The 15,338-nt window shown below is 49.2% G+C and overlaps 5 protein-coding genes across 5 annotated transcripts; 4 read left to right on the top strand and 1 right to left on the bottom strand.

Moving 5' to 3' along the window:
- The first annotated feature begins 1,130 nt into the window (after positions 1 to 1,130).
- On the top strand, positions 1,131 to 2,620 carry V1508DRAFT_408432 (uncharacterized protein). Its single transcript, XM_066939007.1, has one exon. The coding sequence runs from the start codon at positions 1,211 to 1,213 to the stop codon at positions 2,201 to 2,203; it is 993 nt and encodes a 330-aa protein (XP_066798696.1). The 5' UTR covers positions 1,131 to 1,210; the 3' UTR covers positions 2,204 to 2,620.
- Positions 2,621 to 5,259: 2,639 nt separating this feature from the next.
- V1508DRAFT_408435 (glycosyl transferase family 41-domain-containing protein) lies at positions 5,260 to 9,503 on the top strand. The gene is made up of 3 exons (XM_066939008.1): positions 5,260 to 5,968; positions 6,064 to 6,125; positions 6,188 to 9,503. Exons 1-3 carry the CDS (start codon positions 5,633 to 5,635, stop codon positions 9,225 to 9,227), a joined length of 3,438 nt encoding a protein of 1,145 aa, XP_066798697.1. The 5' UTR covers positions 5,260 to 5,632; the 3' UTR covers positions 9,228 to 9,503.
- An 87-nt stretch (positions 9,504 to 9,590) lies between these two features.
- On the top strand, positions 9,591 to 10,477 carry V1508DRAFT_408439 (HIT-like domain-containing protein). Its single transcript, XM_066939009.1, has 2 exons — positions 9,591 to 9,983; positions 10,080 to 10,477. The coding sequence occupies exons 1-2, from the start codon at positions 9,623 to 9,625 to the stop codon at positions 10,334 to 10,336; spliced, it is 618 nt and encodes a 205-aa protein (XP_066798698.1). The 5' UTR covers positions 9,591 to 9,622; the 3' UTR covers positions 10,337 to 10,477.
- On the bottom strand, positions 10,473 to 12,542 carry V1508DRAFT_446459 (cyclin-like protein; the record flags this gene model as incomplete). The annotated part of the gene is made up of 3 exons (XM_066942432.1): positions 10,473 to 11,021; positions 11,068 to 11,209; positions 11,265 to 12,542. The coding sequence occupies 3 exons, from the start codon at positions 12,540 to 12,542 to the stop codon at positions 10,915 to 10,917; spliced, it is 1,527 nt and encodes a 508-aa protein (XP_066798699.1). The 3' UTR covers positions 10,473 to 10,914.
- An 854-nt stretch (positions 12,543 to 13,396) lies between these two features.
- On the top strand, positions 13,397 to 15,326 carry V1508DRAFT_408447 (S-adenosyl-L-methionine-dependent methyltransferase). The gene is made up of 7 exons (XM_066939010.1): positions 13,397 to 13,601; positions 13,656 to 13,815; positions 13,870 to 14,181; positions 14,230 to 14,349; positions 14,397 to 14,667; positions 14,725 to 14,930; positions 14,979 to 15,326. Exons 1-7 carry the CDS (start codon positions 13,485 to 13,487, stop codon positions 15,149 to 15,151), a joined length of 1,359 nt encoding a protein of 452 aa, XP_066798700.1. The 5' UTR covers positions 13,397 to 13,484; the 3' UTR covers positions 15,152 to 15,326.
- The last annotated feature ends 12 nt before the right edge of the window (positions 15,327 to 15,338 follow it).

Genomic DNA, 15,338 nt, shown 5'->3' on the forward strand with positions numbered 1-15,338 from the left:
GCGGCAAAGATTAGGGTTAGTTGTCACCTGCGACTTGCAATGAGTTGCAAGAACGAATACACTTTAGTCTGGAGGCCAAGTCGCTTGCATTACAAGAAAACAACTCGTCATGCGGATTATCTGAGGCGTTGGCCACGCTATTACCGGAGAGACTGTATGGGGGGACGCCATATTTGTACGGCAAAGTACCCTTCTTGCAGCGAAGATCACTCGGCAGGTTAGCACAAGCAGCACAAGCAGCACGCAAGCACGTGGCGGGTAAGACGCGCAATGGGTCGCGGAACTCCTTCACATAGCTGAGCTGCCACATTATTATTGACAACTGTTTGAGGAAAATGCCATCTATATCTATATACACAGAATCTCCACGGTGAGTTAATCCCAGTCGTCTCGAACCCCCCGCAGCTCTGGGCATGCGTGAAGTTAAGGTTTTTGGGGTTAAGGTTAGTGACAGCAGAAGGATTTGGTTTAGGCTCGGTCTGCAGTCTGCAGTCGCCGTCTCTCACTTTTCAAGGCTGCCGCTTAGGCTATTCTCGTTTCGTCGGGAGTTAGACGAAGATGCGCAGATTACGGCAGAATATACTCTGCTATTCAGATGCTGACAAACAGCTCCGGATAGTTGGCGAGAATCCGTGGTCAATTTCATGTTGAACTAGACAGCTGTCCAGCAGCACAGACTGTTTCTGCCAACGGCGAAGAGGTTCCAGAAGCGCCGAGGGAGTGCTTGCAAGCGGTGGTGGCGCGTGATGCGTTGAGTGGACGCGTAAACGCGTGAATTCTTTTTAACTTGGCAGTGGTGCGTGCCGAGTTGCTTTTTTGCTAATAACCCTTGTGCCGTTTTGCCGGGTCAGTGTTTGGTATAGTTATATAGTCACAAGTGTTGACAGCTGTCGATTGATGCGCTACCCGGACCGAGTGGCGTTTGATCGATGTGATTTGCAAAACTGCATTTTGACTTGGCTGGTAGATTTGCGTGCAAGCGAGAGTCGTACCTTCCAGAGGTGCCACGAGATTGTTTGTACCTAGTCGCACTAACTTGCTGTGGCCTGGCCTGTGCGCGCACTTTCTCTCACGAGGTCCTACGCTTAAACCCTCCGCGCGCTTACTTTGCTCTGGTCTTCTCGTCGCCCATGCTTTAAATCTCCTCATCCGCTCTGCTCCTCGCCTGCAAAATCACCAAAATCAATCTTTCCTTTTTCCCCAATCAACAATGTCCCACCGTCGCGGCCCCTGGTCAGCCGCCGAGGACGCCAGATTACTACATCTAGTAAACACCCATGGTCCCACAAACTGGGTCCGCATCTCGCAGCTCCTCGCCACCCGCACAGCAAAGCAGTGCCGCGAGCGATACCATCAGAACCTCAAGCCGTCGCTCAACCACTCGCCTATATCAGCAGAAGAAGGTCTGCTGATCGAGTCCCTTGTCGCCCGGTTCGGAAAAAAGTGGGCAGAGATTGCCCGGCACTTGGCTGGCCGGAGCGACAACTCAGTCAAAAATTGGTGGAATGGCGGAGCGAATAGAAGACGTCGGGCGGGGTCATCTGGCCCCGCCGACGACGGCAGTGTCAGTCCGCCGCTGCCGGCGTCGAGAATACACCAGCAGATTCAACCACCGCCATTGTCGACAGTGTCCTACACGTCTCCTGCGCAGCTTCCGTCGACCACGTATCTTCCGCCGCCGCTGTCCCCGCCGCCGCTCATTCCTGATGGGCCGGACGACAAGCTGACGTCAGCCTCGACAACATCGTCGGAGGATGACGAGTATTTCCGGTCGTCGCAGTACGTTCCACAGCAAGCTTCCTTCCCGGTCTACCCAGTGCACCAGCAGCACCAGCAGCAGCAGCTATACACCCCTGGCTACTCTCAACCGCGGCAATACCAGTATGTAACCCCATCGCCCTATGCGTCGTACGGCAATCTCCCGCCGCAGCCGGTCGAACTCCAATACAAAGCCAGTCTGTCCGGCCTGATCGACTCGCCTGTCCCCCAATCCCATTCGAAGCAAGCACTCTTACTGTCGTCCTCGATGTCGCCATACCGCATTGCCGAGACGTCACAGGCTAATCCGTACACGTACGCCCGGGCTGCCGAAGACCCAGTGTTTGCCGCGGCACGAGCGCGGGCGCAGGCGCAGGCCGAAGCCGAAGCCGAGGAACAGCGATTACGCGATCAGCGAATGAACATCAACAGTTTGATTATGTAATTTTTTTGGGTTTCCGGAGTTAGAGATAGGACTGGAGTTGAGATTTTCTCTTATCAAAGATTTGGTGTGTTTTGGGATAAAATTGGTCGTTACTCGTGCAATACTAAACTAGTACGGAGGTATTAGACTGATGGCGTTTTGTCTTGTTTTTTTTCTTTATTGTAAGAGGTGATAAATGTCGCTGTATGGTAGACTGTGTAAGATATGATGTGTAGATGTACAATATTCGATGAGGTACTCATTGTAGCGTACGTGTCATTGTTGTGACGCTGATCGATTCCAAAGTGTATAAGATCAAACAGCAGCTATCACATTGTACCCACGGCGGTGGATCGGGGGTTTGGATTGGACCAGAAGGCAATGGAAAATATGAGCGGCATGCTAAAAAAGAAGAGGTGCCAGAAATCACCTCACCGGTGGGCCCCGTGCCAGTCTGTTGCTGAGTACCCACTAGCCGTTAGCCGGCCACCCACACAGTTTGTGGCGGCGTGCCTAAAATAAAATAAAATCAGATGATATTTAGCAGTGCGTACTGGACTAGCGCTGCAGCCTGCCTGTTGTGGCAGGTGTTCATGGATCGTAAGGTCGATTAAACTCAACTGTAATAATACACAAAACGACATTTCTTATTGTCGTTTTATTATTATTGTCGTATTAGAACCCATCCGCCAACTGCTGGTGGCCAAACATAGAAATTTGATGAAGTTCCAACTCGCCGCCCTTCCCTCAACCCACCTTGCCCACCACCCACCGAGGACAAGCCGACCAACCGCATCACTTCGGTATCTCGCACATCACCGTTGGAAAATCCAGTCGATGCTGGCGATAGCCGTTGAGACTGCCTGACGACGTGGCCGAGCCGTCCATTCATACACATTTTTTTTGCTCTACACTACCGTAATACAATAATGTCGCATCTCGCGGTTGTGTCGCTTAGGAGTCCTAATCTGTCGACCAACGACGACGCGACGCGACGCAACTTTGGTGCTACCGCTGACGACCGGAGGGCCAGACAAACAAAGTTCGGCAACGCTCTTTTTTGAAGCGTGTTTGTTTTTGACGTGCATGCGGCGCTGCAGCGTCCCGTCTAAGGTTTAATTCGTAGGCACGGTTTCTCGAAACCAGCGTCAAAACCCGATTTTTCGAGCTTGGCTGTCGCGCAGTCGCCGTGGAATAATACCGTGGCTTGCCAAACAAGTCACTTTGCCGTCAACGAGCTCCTTTCTTTCTCTGTCGGACATGGAGATCGGTGGCCGACAAGGAGGAGCAGGTCTGCATCCTCTCTCTCTTTACATCAAAAATGTGTGAGATCGAAAGTTTTTGAGAGGGATCTTCGGTGGCCATGGAGGAAACCGTTATTCTACCGGTCCATGTGAAATTCAGGGGAACAAGATGTCGATTGGTTAAGAATGATAATGCGCCGCAGATCAGCGTTGCAGGATAAGAGTAGAAGTTATCATGTGATTCGGTATTGTGTCATCAGCTTCCTTTTAGTGCTAGATCTGTGGCAGTAGGCGAATCAGATCGGTGAATTTTCGCTTGGTTAAATGACATGTTGACGTTGCCGCTATTTGAGTCGCTGGCGAACGCGCTGCGTGCCGCCCCCCTTTTTTTTTTGCTCAACTGCATCAGTAGTGTGGGGATCGCACGGGGCCGAAAGATCGTGGCGTACATCAACAGACGACACTAGTGCGCACTGCGCCCACATCACCTGGCCGCTTCTTAGTGCCTTATGTTATTTATTCCCTAATGCCTGAAGATCCTAGCCCATTGCATCATGCGATATTTATTTTCCAAACTAAAGCCGCTATAAAATGAAGTATTCCTATTATACAGGTAAAACCGAATCCATCCCGCCGGCAAGCCTTTGCACAAGTGAGTCACAAAACCCTTAAATTGAGCATGTGGTCTGCCATTGCCCGGTGCCCGCGATCTGGCATTCGCTTAGCCGAGCTGAAACTTAATAGCGCGATCTCACAAAACGCTGATTTTCTGTGACTCCAACTTTCGGTACGAAACAGAAAGGAGAAGGTCAGCGCACCGCTTGCAAAACAGTACACAGTCTCAGATATGCCATAAGCCATCAGCATCATCGACGTGACCGTTGTCGTCCATCTCTGCTTGCCAACTTTCTGCACGGCTGATAGACAAGCCGCAGACGTTATCGCTTCAGCGCGTTGCCAAATCCTTGTACTTGCCTTTGGCGAACGTTGCTAGGCGCTGATTAGTTGCAAACGATATACTGATATGTCCTAGTTTCCCGTTCGTTACTTGTCGTGACACAGCGCCCGTAGATCCGATCTAAGAGGATCTACGGGCGGTAGAAAACACCGGATGATAGATGAGCGAGGCCGGAGTACAGCCGGAGATGGCGCATCTGGCTAGGGTTTTGCCCTTGTTAACGGTCGCACTAATCTCGCGGGGCTCAAGAGATTGCAAAAATAGCGCCATATTGCAACTCCAGAAAAGGAAATGCGACAACGAATCTTTTCGCTTTTACTATGCAATAATTCCGCGGCTCTGGCTGCCGCGAAGGCGCCGATGCCGCACCTCTCTTTCCATGCACGGAATATAGTAGAAGCCAGGTTCCCCGATTTGCTTTGAGTTTCCCGCAAATTACGAGTGTCGAAGGAGATCCGGCTTGATATATCCATGGACGACAATGTTTCAAGTAATATTCATATCAAAATTACGGTTGCTGATCCGGTTTTACCTCTATCTGGCACATTGATCGTCACCCTGTAATATCGCGTGGCCCAAAACGCAGCCTATTCGCACGAATCAGCGCCATACTCTTCAGTACTGCACTGTCAGGTGCACATGTCACCACAACAGCAGATATCATTTTGCTGCACTATGACGCAAGTTCTGTGCGCCGCGGCCGAAGGGCTGGGACAATACCGCGCCAAAGTTCGGGCAACGCTGTTGCAGATCGCTGCCGTGTTGGGGCCCCACGACATATGAGCTCATCATACACGACGAAATAGCTCTAAATAATAGTCATACATAACTGAATCCTAGTTATCAATTAATTCATAAAATTTAGATTTACAATAGTCGTTGCGAGAGAATTGCGCTTTTTCGTCGTTCTCTCTACGCTGGCTCGTTGGGACACGATGAGCCTGGTTCCAAATTAAACTCTTAGAGAACACGCACGCGCCGACAACCGGCTGAACGTCAGCTCAAAATCTTTCACCACCGCTATCTACCCACCACACAAATCGCATGGCACAGTTCTAGATCCTCAATCTCGTTTTCTGCTTTACTTTCTTTGTTCTTCTTGCTTTGTATTACTATTGTTTGGGCGGATATTTGTGTTTACGGTCGTGTTAGCACCACGAGCTCGATCACACTCCTGGCTATTCACGAACTCGTCTCGAGTGCCATTTGATATCACCTCGTCCAGCCTGACAATGCAGAACCGCCAACATGGTCTCCTCGACAACGCATAAAGCCCGCCTCCATCCTCCGTCTCCGCACTTGATCCCGGCAGATAACGCGCCGACGACGAGCTCGCTGCAACAGCTACTCGCGCATGCTCACGACCGGTACGCGGCCCATCCGCACTCGACCTCACGCGACGAACTATGGCGCGTGTTGACGCGGCTGGACGAGTGGACGACAAAGATGGTCGACCATGGCTACGTCCAGCCTCTGCAAACCACCGCGCATCATCATCAGCAGCAGCAGCAGCAGCAGCAGCAGCAACAAAATCGCACCAGCAGTATACTGGAGGCGTGGCTTCTTGGTGGATGTATTGCATATGTGGGTGATCCCTGTCCTGTTTGATCCTTTTGACAGTACCAAAAGATGTTGCCTGTGGATTGGTGTGCTGATGCCATGTTTTTTCCGACTTGAAGAGTCTGGGAGATATGCCTAGGGCCATCGAATGGAACTATCGCATCCTGCGAGTCGATCCAAAGTACGTTGTTGTTATTTCTGCAGCGCTACAAAGAGCTCACGGACAACTAACAACAACACCAGCTATGTCGAATCAATGTCGAATCTTGCGGCCGCGTTACGTGCATTGCGTCGCAACGCGGAGGCAGAAGCATGGTGGACACGCGCAGTTCATCTGCGGCCGACATACTGGGACGCAGCCGACCATTTGTTCTCGCTACTATGCGCGCAACACCGATACGTCGATGCAGCCAACGTGCTCGCGTACGTCGAGCAGCATGCCGTGCCAACCTCTGTCCACGCCGCAGACCTCGCGCGGTATCTTGCAATCATTCATGCAAAGGGAACGCTGTTGTACGCTCTGGGGAACCATGTCGCGGCTGCAGACGCGTTCGCGAGGGTTCTTGCGCTGGCCGCCGGATACGCGGATCCGGAATATGACGCCCCGGATAGTAAAGTAACACTTGGAAGGCTAATGCAGCGTGCGAGATCGGCCCTCGCGTCCAAGAGAAACGGGAGGTTGCTGCTGACGCCTCATGAAGCGCAAGGGTGTCTGGCGGACGTGTTTGATGGCGATTTACCGGGTATGCGTAGTGTCGCGGACGCTCAGCATCGCCAAGCAATCGCGCAGACGACAGCAAACACCCTTCTCACTCTCGCAAAAATCTTGCAAGATGCCATCGCTGCCGGTGTGGCCGGTGGTGACAGCAGCAACGCTAACCAGCAGGCCAGCACCGACGGCAAGACCGCGAATGCCACCACGCTCGTGCATATAACGGGCCGCATTCCTTCCGCATTCGACGTCCTCCCACTATACTACCTCTCACTAGCATTACACCCAAGTCCAAGCACCGCAAACAATATCGGCATTTTGCTCGCCTCTCTCGCGCCAGCGCTGCCAATGCCAACAGAGCATTGTCTCGCTCTCGAATATTACCGATATGGTCTCTCCCTCGACTCCCGCCATCCACACCTATACACCAACCTCGGATCTCTCCTCAAAGACCAAGGCCGACTCGTGCATGCGGTCGCGATGTATGAACGTGCTGTGGCCTGCGATCCTAATTTTGACATTGCGCTCGCGAATCTCGCCAACGCTGTCAAAGACCAGGGACGCGTGGCTGATGCCATCGGATACTACCGTCGAGCTGTTGCGGCCAATCCCGGATTCGACGAGGCCGCGTGCGGGCTTTCAAACGCGCTTAATTCAGTGTGCGATTGGACAGGTAGAGGAAGTTGCGGAGTCGAGATTCGTGGCGTCGATACAGAAGGGAATGTGTGCTTGAACCGTACGGAAGGGTGGATGGCCCGTATTTTGACCATCATCGACACTCAGCTCAACTCTGCGCTTGCTTGGGGCCGCGGAGTCATTGGCACAGAGTATACGAAAATAGTGCAGGAGATTGTTCTTGCGTGCGAATACGCTGGCATGGATGATCCTCGACTCACGCCGTGGCTCGGCGAGCTCAATGCCGCCCAGCAGAGTGGCCACGATGAAGGCGCAAAGCTGATTGAGTTATTTGAAGTCGCGGCCCGTCGCGCGCGATGGAGATGGTTTAACGATCTCTACGGCGGCGGTCATACTGAGGAAAAGCCGAATTATCATCGTCCTCAACTACCCGATTCATTGTCATTACCAGCTGCTCCGACCGTGCTGCCATTCCATACGTTCACTATCCCATTTACAGCCGTTCAAGTCCGCGAAATTTCTCGCCGAACGGCTCTTCGCGTTTCCGTTACGGCGATGCGGTATCCTTGGCTTCCCACAAATGTGTATCCGCCACCTCCACCCCCAGATCCGTACTTGAAAGTCGGCTATATCTCTTCTGACTTCAACAATCATCCTCTCTCGCACCTCATGCAGAGCGTGTTCGGTCTGCATCGACATAGCATTGGTACTTCACATCCCGTGTATGGTATTTGTTATGCAACAACCCCATCCGACGGTACATCCTACCGACAGAAAATCGAAATGGACGCAAACGAATTTGTCGACGTGTCTGCCTGGAGCACACAAGCTGTTGTCGAGCGCATCGTGCGTGACGGCATCCACATTCTCGTCAATCTTAATGGCTTTACCCGCGGCGCCAGGAACGAAATTTTTGCTTGCAGACCAGCGCCGCTGTCTATCGCGTTCATGGGCTTTGCAGGATCACTGGGAGCGGAGTGGTCGGACTACATACTCGCTGATAGCGTCACGATGCCATCGAGTGCGGTTCGCCATCAGCGTCCGGAGAATCGGGATCGGATCCTTCGTCATCACGATTGTATCAACCAAAACTCTTGGGCGTATTTCGAGGACGTCGTGTTTTGTAAGAATTCGTTTTTCTGCTGTGATCATCGCCAGAGCGCACCAGACGCGAAAGCCGATTCGATCCAGGCCGATGACGACACGAGATGGAACACCGAGCTGCAGAGGCGGGAGACCATGCGTGCCGATCTGTTCCCCAATCTTGCTTCCGGGACCATAATCCTTGCGAATTTTAACCAGCTGTATAAAATCGACCCATCAATATTCGTCACCTGGCTGCGCATTCTCGCACGCGTGCCAAATGCCATCTTGTGGCTTTTGAAGTTCCCTGACCTTGGCTCGACGCATCTCCTATCGTTTGCGGAACGTTGGGCCGGCGCCGAAGTAGCCCGTCGGGTGATCTTTACCGATGTGGCGGGAAAGGACACGCATCTGCTGCGGTCGCGAGTGCCTGACTTGTTCCTCGACACGCCCGAGTGTAACGCGCATACTACTGCGACGGACGTCATTTGGGCGGGCACGCCGATTCTCACGTTCCCGCGCTACGACCACAAGATGTGCAGTCGCATTGCCGCGTCTGTCGTGGTTTCCGCATCGACAGCCGGAGCATCTTTACCGCAGAGACTCATTGTGTCATCTGAAGTTCAGTACGAAGAACGCGCTGTTGAGATATGCTCGGCAGGCGGCACGACAGGCGAACTCCTCCGTCTACGCAAAGAGCTTTTTTTGGGAAGGAGTAAAGCTGCTATTTTCGATACGCCGCGCTGGACACGGGATATCGAGAAAGCATACTGGATGATGTGGAACCGGTGGGTTAAAAATGGCGGCGCTGTCACGATGGGCGAGGATGAAGATCGGAATTTGTATTTATAGACGGGGGCGTTATTTGCTCAAGGTTGCTCTTTTTCTCTTTTCTTCTCGGCTTTGTAATTTGGAATCGCGCGGTACGCTTGGTGAATAAAGTCTGGCTGGACTTTGGTGAAAAGAATTTGGGTTTGTTGCTCAGGTATTAGATATATTGTGTGACTGAACAAGGTTTATATAAAAGCCCAGTTTCTAGTGGGTTTAATTTTTTGTGGCTGTATGTATATATGGGTATTGCAAGAGATTATTAGTATTGGGGTCTCTGGAATTATCTAGAATGTTACGATTTTGAATCTGTGTTGCCCTGTTCGACATCGCGCCCCTTGTAAATTCACATGTGCGGCTTGCTTCACACCATGATACCTCCTACTCGTCCTTGACTCGAACAGTTGAGCACGCCAAACATGGCAGGATGTATATTCTGCGCCATAGCAGCGTCAGTCCCAGTCTTCGACCCCACTTCCTCACCGTCGCCATTAGAACAAGAATCCTACCCTGCACCGTTCACGCAGCACAACGTGATTCTCTCCACGCAGTCGTACCTAGCGTTCCTCGACATCCAACCGCTCGTCTCCTCAGCTTGTCACATTCTTCTTATCCCGCGTAGGCATTACGAACGAATATCAGATTTTCCAAAACAGAGCGCGAGCGATGACGTCGTCGACGGCGTGAATTCGGACTTGGGCGGTTTACTGGCCGTCCTCGGCAGCGCTCTCGGCGACTCATTCCGGGATGTCACAGACTTCAATATAGTTCAGAATAACGGTATGATTCATATGCCTTTTGAAAAGAAAAGAAAAAATCCTTGGTTCCGTGAAGTAGTTGATTTATAGTGGGTCTTACTTTTTCTGTCTGTTACAGGTCCAGCTGCCGGCCAGGTCGTGCCCCATGTTCATATCCACATCATCGCGCGTCCTGCAAGTGCAACCTCCAAAGACCCACTGCAGTCATCCTCGAAGAATACAAAGCGCTTGGAATATGCGTCTTTAATATTCGGAAAAGGTCCTCGTTCGGATCTGGATCCTGAGGCTGCACGGAACACTTGTGATGTGCTGAGGGCATATCTGTATCACAACTATTGGCGCAAGCGGCAGCGTATGGAAAACAGTAGACTGTAATTCGTCATGTCATTAACCGACACCGGCCACGATTTGTTGGTCACTAATTAATCCATATATTAAAATCTATATAAGAGACACACAACACATTTTTGTCGAGCGCAGTCCTAGAAAATAGTAAGGCAAATGGAAATATATACACAAAACGCGATGAGAGGTCACTAAACCTTGAAACAATTGAGATATCAATAAACGTGCCTCCTACATATTGCAACCCACTACATAACAAGCAACCTTATAAACAAGTAAATGACGATCACAGAGAGGACGAACTAACGGACATACGAAAACAAGAGCAGAAAACAAGTACACATGATGACCCAATAACAAGTAAACGATATCGCACTGAAACGAAGAATGAAAGGAATGACCAAGACGAAGTACGCACTCTTCCATAGAGACTCTCTTAATCTAGACACCTTTATGTAAAGTCTTGAAGCCACCTGGCTTACAGGCATTCGTGGTCCAGCACAGTACTCAATTATCGAACAAAATCACATAAAAATTAATCCGAAATAATCCCGAAAGACTATGATATATCATCGCAAGTTACAATTAATAGACAGCAGTCGTGCAATTCAAGGGCTCTCCTGCTCTTCGGCTTCGTCAGAGTCGATGTTTAAGTCGGACGGTAAAGGAATCTGTTCGACACGTTTTTTGGCCCATTGACGTGCCAAAATAGACGCTACACGGGATTAGCAACTAGAAACGATGGCTGATGAGCACTATACCTTTCAAAAATCTCTTGCTGGCATATTTCTTGAAGAACGCTTCGTGTTTGACGGGCTTGACAAGATAGTCGATCATAAGGTTGCATACCGGCTCAATCATTTCCTCCGTATAGCCGCCCGAGTAGTGTATCAGGTTTTTATCCTAGGAATCAATTAGAAGCTAATTCGACGCAAAATATCTCAAATCGGATATATACCCATGGCGGTCGCTCGAGAATGACGCGAGCAAGATACATTGCCGTGGCCGCGACACGTGAGGGATAGTACCTCATGAACCTATGATCCAACAAGGCAATCTCCATTAAATACTTCGCAACAGTACGCGTTTGAATATCATAATTGTCCGCTTTGGAATTTCTGCGCAAGAAGTTCATGGGATTCGGATATGACAAGTTGAAGTCTAGCACCTGAAGCATAAAAGTTTCCGCTCGTAGAATTTCTTCCTCGGTATATCCACTATCGGCAACATATACAAAGTTCTGTATAGATGGAGAGAATACCTCCTCGTACTTAGCTGCAATGAACATGCCTGTAATCCCGACAAGCTGCAGTTTATCAAGAGTAACCACTCTGAGTGACAAAAAGCGATCCACAATATTGACCGCAAGAAAGAGCGTTTCCGGTAGTAGTCGGAACTTTGTGTGAACTTCAACAAGCCAATCTATGAGAATGTCTCTCATTTTCCATTGCAAGTCACGCTGCTCGTCCATATATCGCGGATTAGGCATCGTCCGGATTTCTAGCTCCTTCATATAATCGAAAATTTCATTCACATATTCTGCAACCATAGTTGGATCATCCATTTCGTCAGCATCCAGATCATCCCAATCATGCGCTGCCTCTTCCTGCTTGTCGGGTTCGGTAGTGACTGCATCCTGCGATTCGATGGATATCTTCTCAACCGTACCAACTAATATTGGGTCCTCATTCTCCTTATTTCCGTCGGAGAATTCCTCATCAATAGTCTCATCAACCAATGAGCTAGCGGACGATTTTGAACGTGGCTTGGCAGCTCTCTGCGCTGCCGTGGCAATGGTGATCGGCTTCAGTGGGGCGCGTCTCTTACGCGTTCCTGAGGTAACAGATGTCGAACTATTCTTCTTGATCTGAACTGGAGCTTCTTCATCTGTAATGCTGTCGTTACCAGTTCTAGATGCGCGTGAACGCGAAACGTTGGTTGACGTTGCTGTCTTCACAATTTTTGCCGCATGCTGCTTTACGTCCTTCTCCCCGGGTCCGGCCTCTTTATGGACGTTACTGACATCACCGAGGGCAGCACGTTTCCGGCCTTTAATTTGCCCGCCGTTCACTTCCTTTGCTACAAGAGCAGACTGTGTGCCTTGTCCCGTGATAAGCTGTGTGTCCAGCGCAGCCGCCTTGGCACGCGTAACTCGACCGTTCGCGTTAACACCTAATTTATTCTCATCTTGTCCAGCTGTAGCCGAAATCCTAGTCGAGCGTCTCTGAAAATTCATTATTAGTGACAAACACTAGACCGGAATAAAAATGTGCGACATGAATGAATATTCCCAAGGTCGTTGTTGAGAAGCCAAAGATTTCCTTCAGATCATCCCAGCGGCTAAACAAACCACAAAACCAAAGCATTACCAATAGTAATCAAATAACACGTACAGTGGTGGCCATTTCTAGAAATCCAATAATTTCAGAAATGCTGGCTAAAATCTACGAGGATGAGTGCAATGACCGACTGCCGAATCGAGAAGCGACGCGGATGCCTGCTGTGATAGGAAGAAAGAGCATTAGCACGTTCTGCGAAGTATCCAACCGTATTTTGTAATGCATCCATAATGTCTTTCAAATCAGACAACTCAATAACGTGGAAGCAAAGAAAAGTTCATGTCTCTTATCCTCCGCCATCACGATCGTTGACAATCGTATATCAAGGCATACCGAAAATACACTCACCAAATCAACCAAAATAAATAAACTCCTTCCAGTATATTAATGGGATAAGAAATCAATAGTGCTCAGTAGAACTGATTCATAGATAACGATGTGTTGTTACTGTGGATAGTAAGGTTCGTAGCGGAATAGCAAAATCTGTCGACAGCCCTGAGGGATGCGAGGAACCTACCATGCGCACTCGCCATGTTTGTGTACCAGTCGTAACGTCGCCATGCCAATGCCTATGTTTACTCAAAGCCTGATTGGGATAGTCGCACCCAAAGTCGCGTCGCCTGAGTAATAGTCAGTCCGTACGCGTAACCTTAGGCACAGAATAGTCACGTGAAAGTTGTAAACCTTAATTTGTGTAAACCTTAATTTCACCATTAGAAATTTTTGAGATCTACTTAACAATATTATTCGACGTAGCTATGCTTGGGAGATCTATACAGATTAAACTCCCAAGTAGTTAATTCAAGTCTCGGTAATTTTTTTTGGTAGTGGAGGGATTTATGACGCAATATCTGATACTGCTTGCGCAAAAGCACGAGTCATTCCGGAAGACAGAACTTGAAGCCCTTGCGGAACTAGAACGTGTCTCGGTAGACTTGAGCCACCATGATGACAATGTATGTATACCAGTGGTTGTACTTATGACTGATTACTGATTATTATATCGATAGGTACCTTTGCTATATGTGACCTTAGATTGTGAAGAAGATGCTCGAAAGTTAATAAGACGATCAATCTTGGCCCGGTCGATTTTTGAGGTCTGGGGAAGAGGAAATTCGTTGGACTCGCTCCATGAAGACGTGAAGCAGAGGACAAGCCACCTATGGCCAAGTAAGCCAATTTACGGACGTGGCCGCCGAGGATATGCGAACTAAATGCCCTTAGAATATAAGCACGTTTCTTTCAAGTTCGACGTCATCAGTTATCAGGGGTCACGAACAAAAGAAGAGCAGAGAGAAATTATCGAGTCGTTCTCGTATGTTGACTTCGATGGTCCTATCAGAATGAGAAGCCCAGAAGAGGTTTTTACGATTGTCGAGGAGTATAAGTCTAAGACAGACATGTTACCAAGTATGGAACGACGCGAGTTAAAAGATATTTGTTTTGGAAGGTTTATTGCAAGCAGTCAACGAGATATAATAGATCAGTATGATCTCAAGAAGAGGAAATATATTGGAACGACATCTTTTGATGCAGGTTGGTAAATGCTACAACATGCTTGTGCAAGGCTAATGCCGATCATAGAGCTTGCGTTAATATCATCGAACATTGGCCTGGCAGCGCCTGGAAAGATCGTCTATGACCCGTTCGCTGGAACTGGTAGTTTTCTGGTGGCCGCGAGTCATTTCGGGGCCATGGCACTTGGCATGAATCATATCACCCAATGGCTGAACTTATACTAACTTCGATAGGCTCTGACATCGACGGTCGTCAAATCCGCGGCACCGCAAAATCAAGTATTACTACCAATTACTCTCAGTACAATATTAAAAGTCAATTCCTCGATACATTTGTATGCGACTTCACTCATAATCCTCTACGACCGTCGTTTCGATTAGACGCTATAATATGCGATCCCCCATACGGAGTTCGTGAAGGTCTTAAAGTATTAGGATCGAGGAACGCTGAGCGGTATGCCGACAATTTGCCCACGAGACTCGAGAACGGCGATTTGTCGCACTTGTGAGTTTCAGTAGATTACTAATGATCACATGATGAATGTTATTGATTAGTAATTAGACGACCGGATTATATTCCGCCTAAGAAACCTTACCATTTCGACGCATTACTGGACGACTTACTCTTTTTTGCAGCTGACCATCTTGTCGATAATGGACGCCTCTGCTGCTGGATGCCGACTGCGAACGAAGATTACGGAGAGCGACACATTCCTATGCATCCAGACCTGAACTTGATCTCCAATTGCGTTCAGGAGTTCAATAAGTGTATGTAGTTTACGTAGTTCATTGTCCAACGGTGCTGAGACGACATAGGGTCACGACGATTGTTGACATACAAAAGATATCCAAGAGGTTGTACTGCGTCGCCACGGCCGACTACTAAGAGCGGCAGGGTTTATAAAGAGCAATTCCGTGATAAATATTTCCGAGGTTTTGCAAAGGCAAAGGATCACGAATCCGTGGAGTGGATGGCGGAAAGCTTGTAAAAATTCTTGTGCATATGTATAATAATACGATCCGGGAATGGTGTTCCACCTGAGCGTAAGCAACCAATCATAGGTGGGAGGAGAAGAGGTGACGTAAAAAGGCCAGGGCATGTGAAGGAACAAATCCTTCAAGCTTATTGAAAGAGTCATGTGATCCATGTCACGTGCCGCTCACGTTCTTGTATAA

The sequence above is a fragment of the Lipomyces doorenjongii genome (assembly GCF_038497915.1).
Source record: "Lipomyces doorenjongii strain NRRL Y-27504 unplaced genomic scaffold V1508scaffold_2, whole genome shotgun sequence".
Classification (NCBI taxonomy): Eukaryota; Fungi; Ascomycota; class Lipomycetes; order Lipomycetales; family Lipomycetaceae; genus Lipomyces; species Lipomyces doorenjongii.

What these genes read in the sequence shown, in the direction of transcription:
- V1508DRAFT_408432 (XM_066939007.1), top strand. Translation starts at nt 1,211, where the DNA reads ATGTCCCACCGTCGCGGCCCCTGGTCAGCCGCCGAGGACGCCAGATTA.
- V1508DRAFT_408439 (XM_066939009.1), top strand. Translation starts at nt 9,623, where the DNA reads ATGGCAGGATGTATATTCTGCGCCATAGCAGCGTCAGTCCCAGTCTTC. An exon ending in CAATATAGTTCAGAATAACG is followed by an intron (nt 9,984 to 10,079) that starts GTATGATTCATA and finishes TGTCTGTTACAG; the next exon opens with GTCCAGCTGCCGGCCAGGTC.
- V1508DRAFT_408435 (XM_066939008.1), top strand. Translation starts at nt 5,633, where the DNA reads ATGGTCTCCTCGACAACGCATAAAGCCCGCCTCCATCCTCCGTCTCCG. An exon ending in TTGGTGGATGTATTGCATAT is followed by an intron (nt 5,969 to 6,063) that starts GTGGGTGATCCC and finishes TCCGACTTGAAG; the next exon opens with AGTCTGGGAGATATGCCTAG. An exon ending in ATCCTGCGAGTCGATCCAAA is followed by an intron (nt 6,126 to 6,187) that starts GTACGTTGTTGT and finishes CAACAACACCAG; the next exon opens with CTATGTCGAATCAATGTCGA.
- V1508DRAFT_408447 (XM_066939010.1), top strand. Translation starts at nt 13,485, where the DNA reads ATGACGCAATATCTGATACTGCTTGCGCAAAAGCACGAGTCATTCCGG. An exon ending in GACAAGCCACCTATGGCCAA is followed by an intron (nt 13,816 to 13,869) that starts GTAAGCCAATTT and finishes AAATGCCCTTAG; the next exon opens with AATATAAGCACGTTTCTTTC. An exon ending in AACGGCGATTTGTCGCACTT is followed by an intron (nt 14,668 to 14,724) that starts GTGAGTTTCAGT and finishes ATTAGTAATTAG; the next exon opens with ACGACCGGATTATATTCCGC.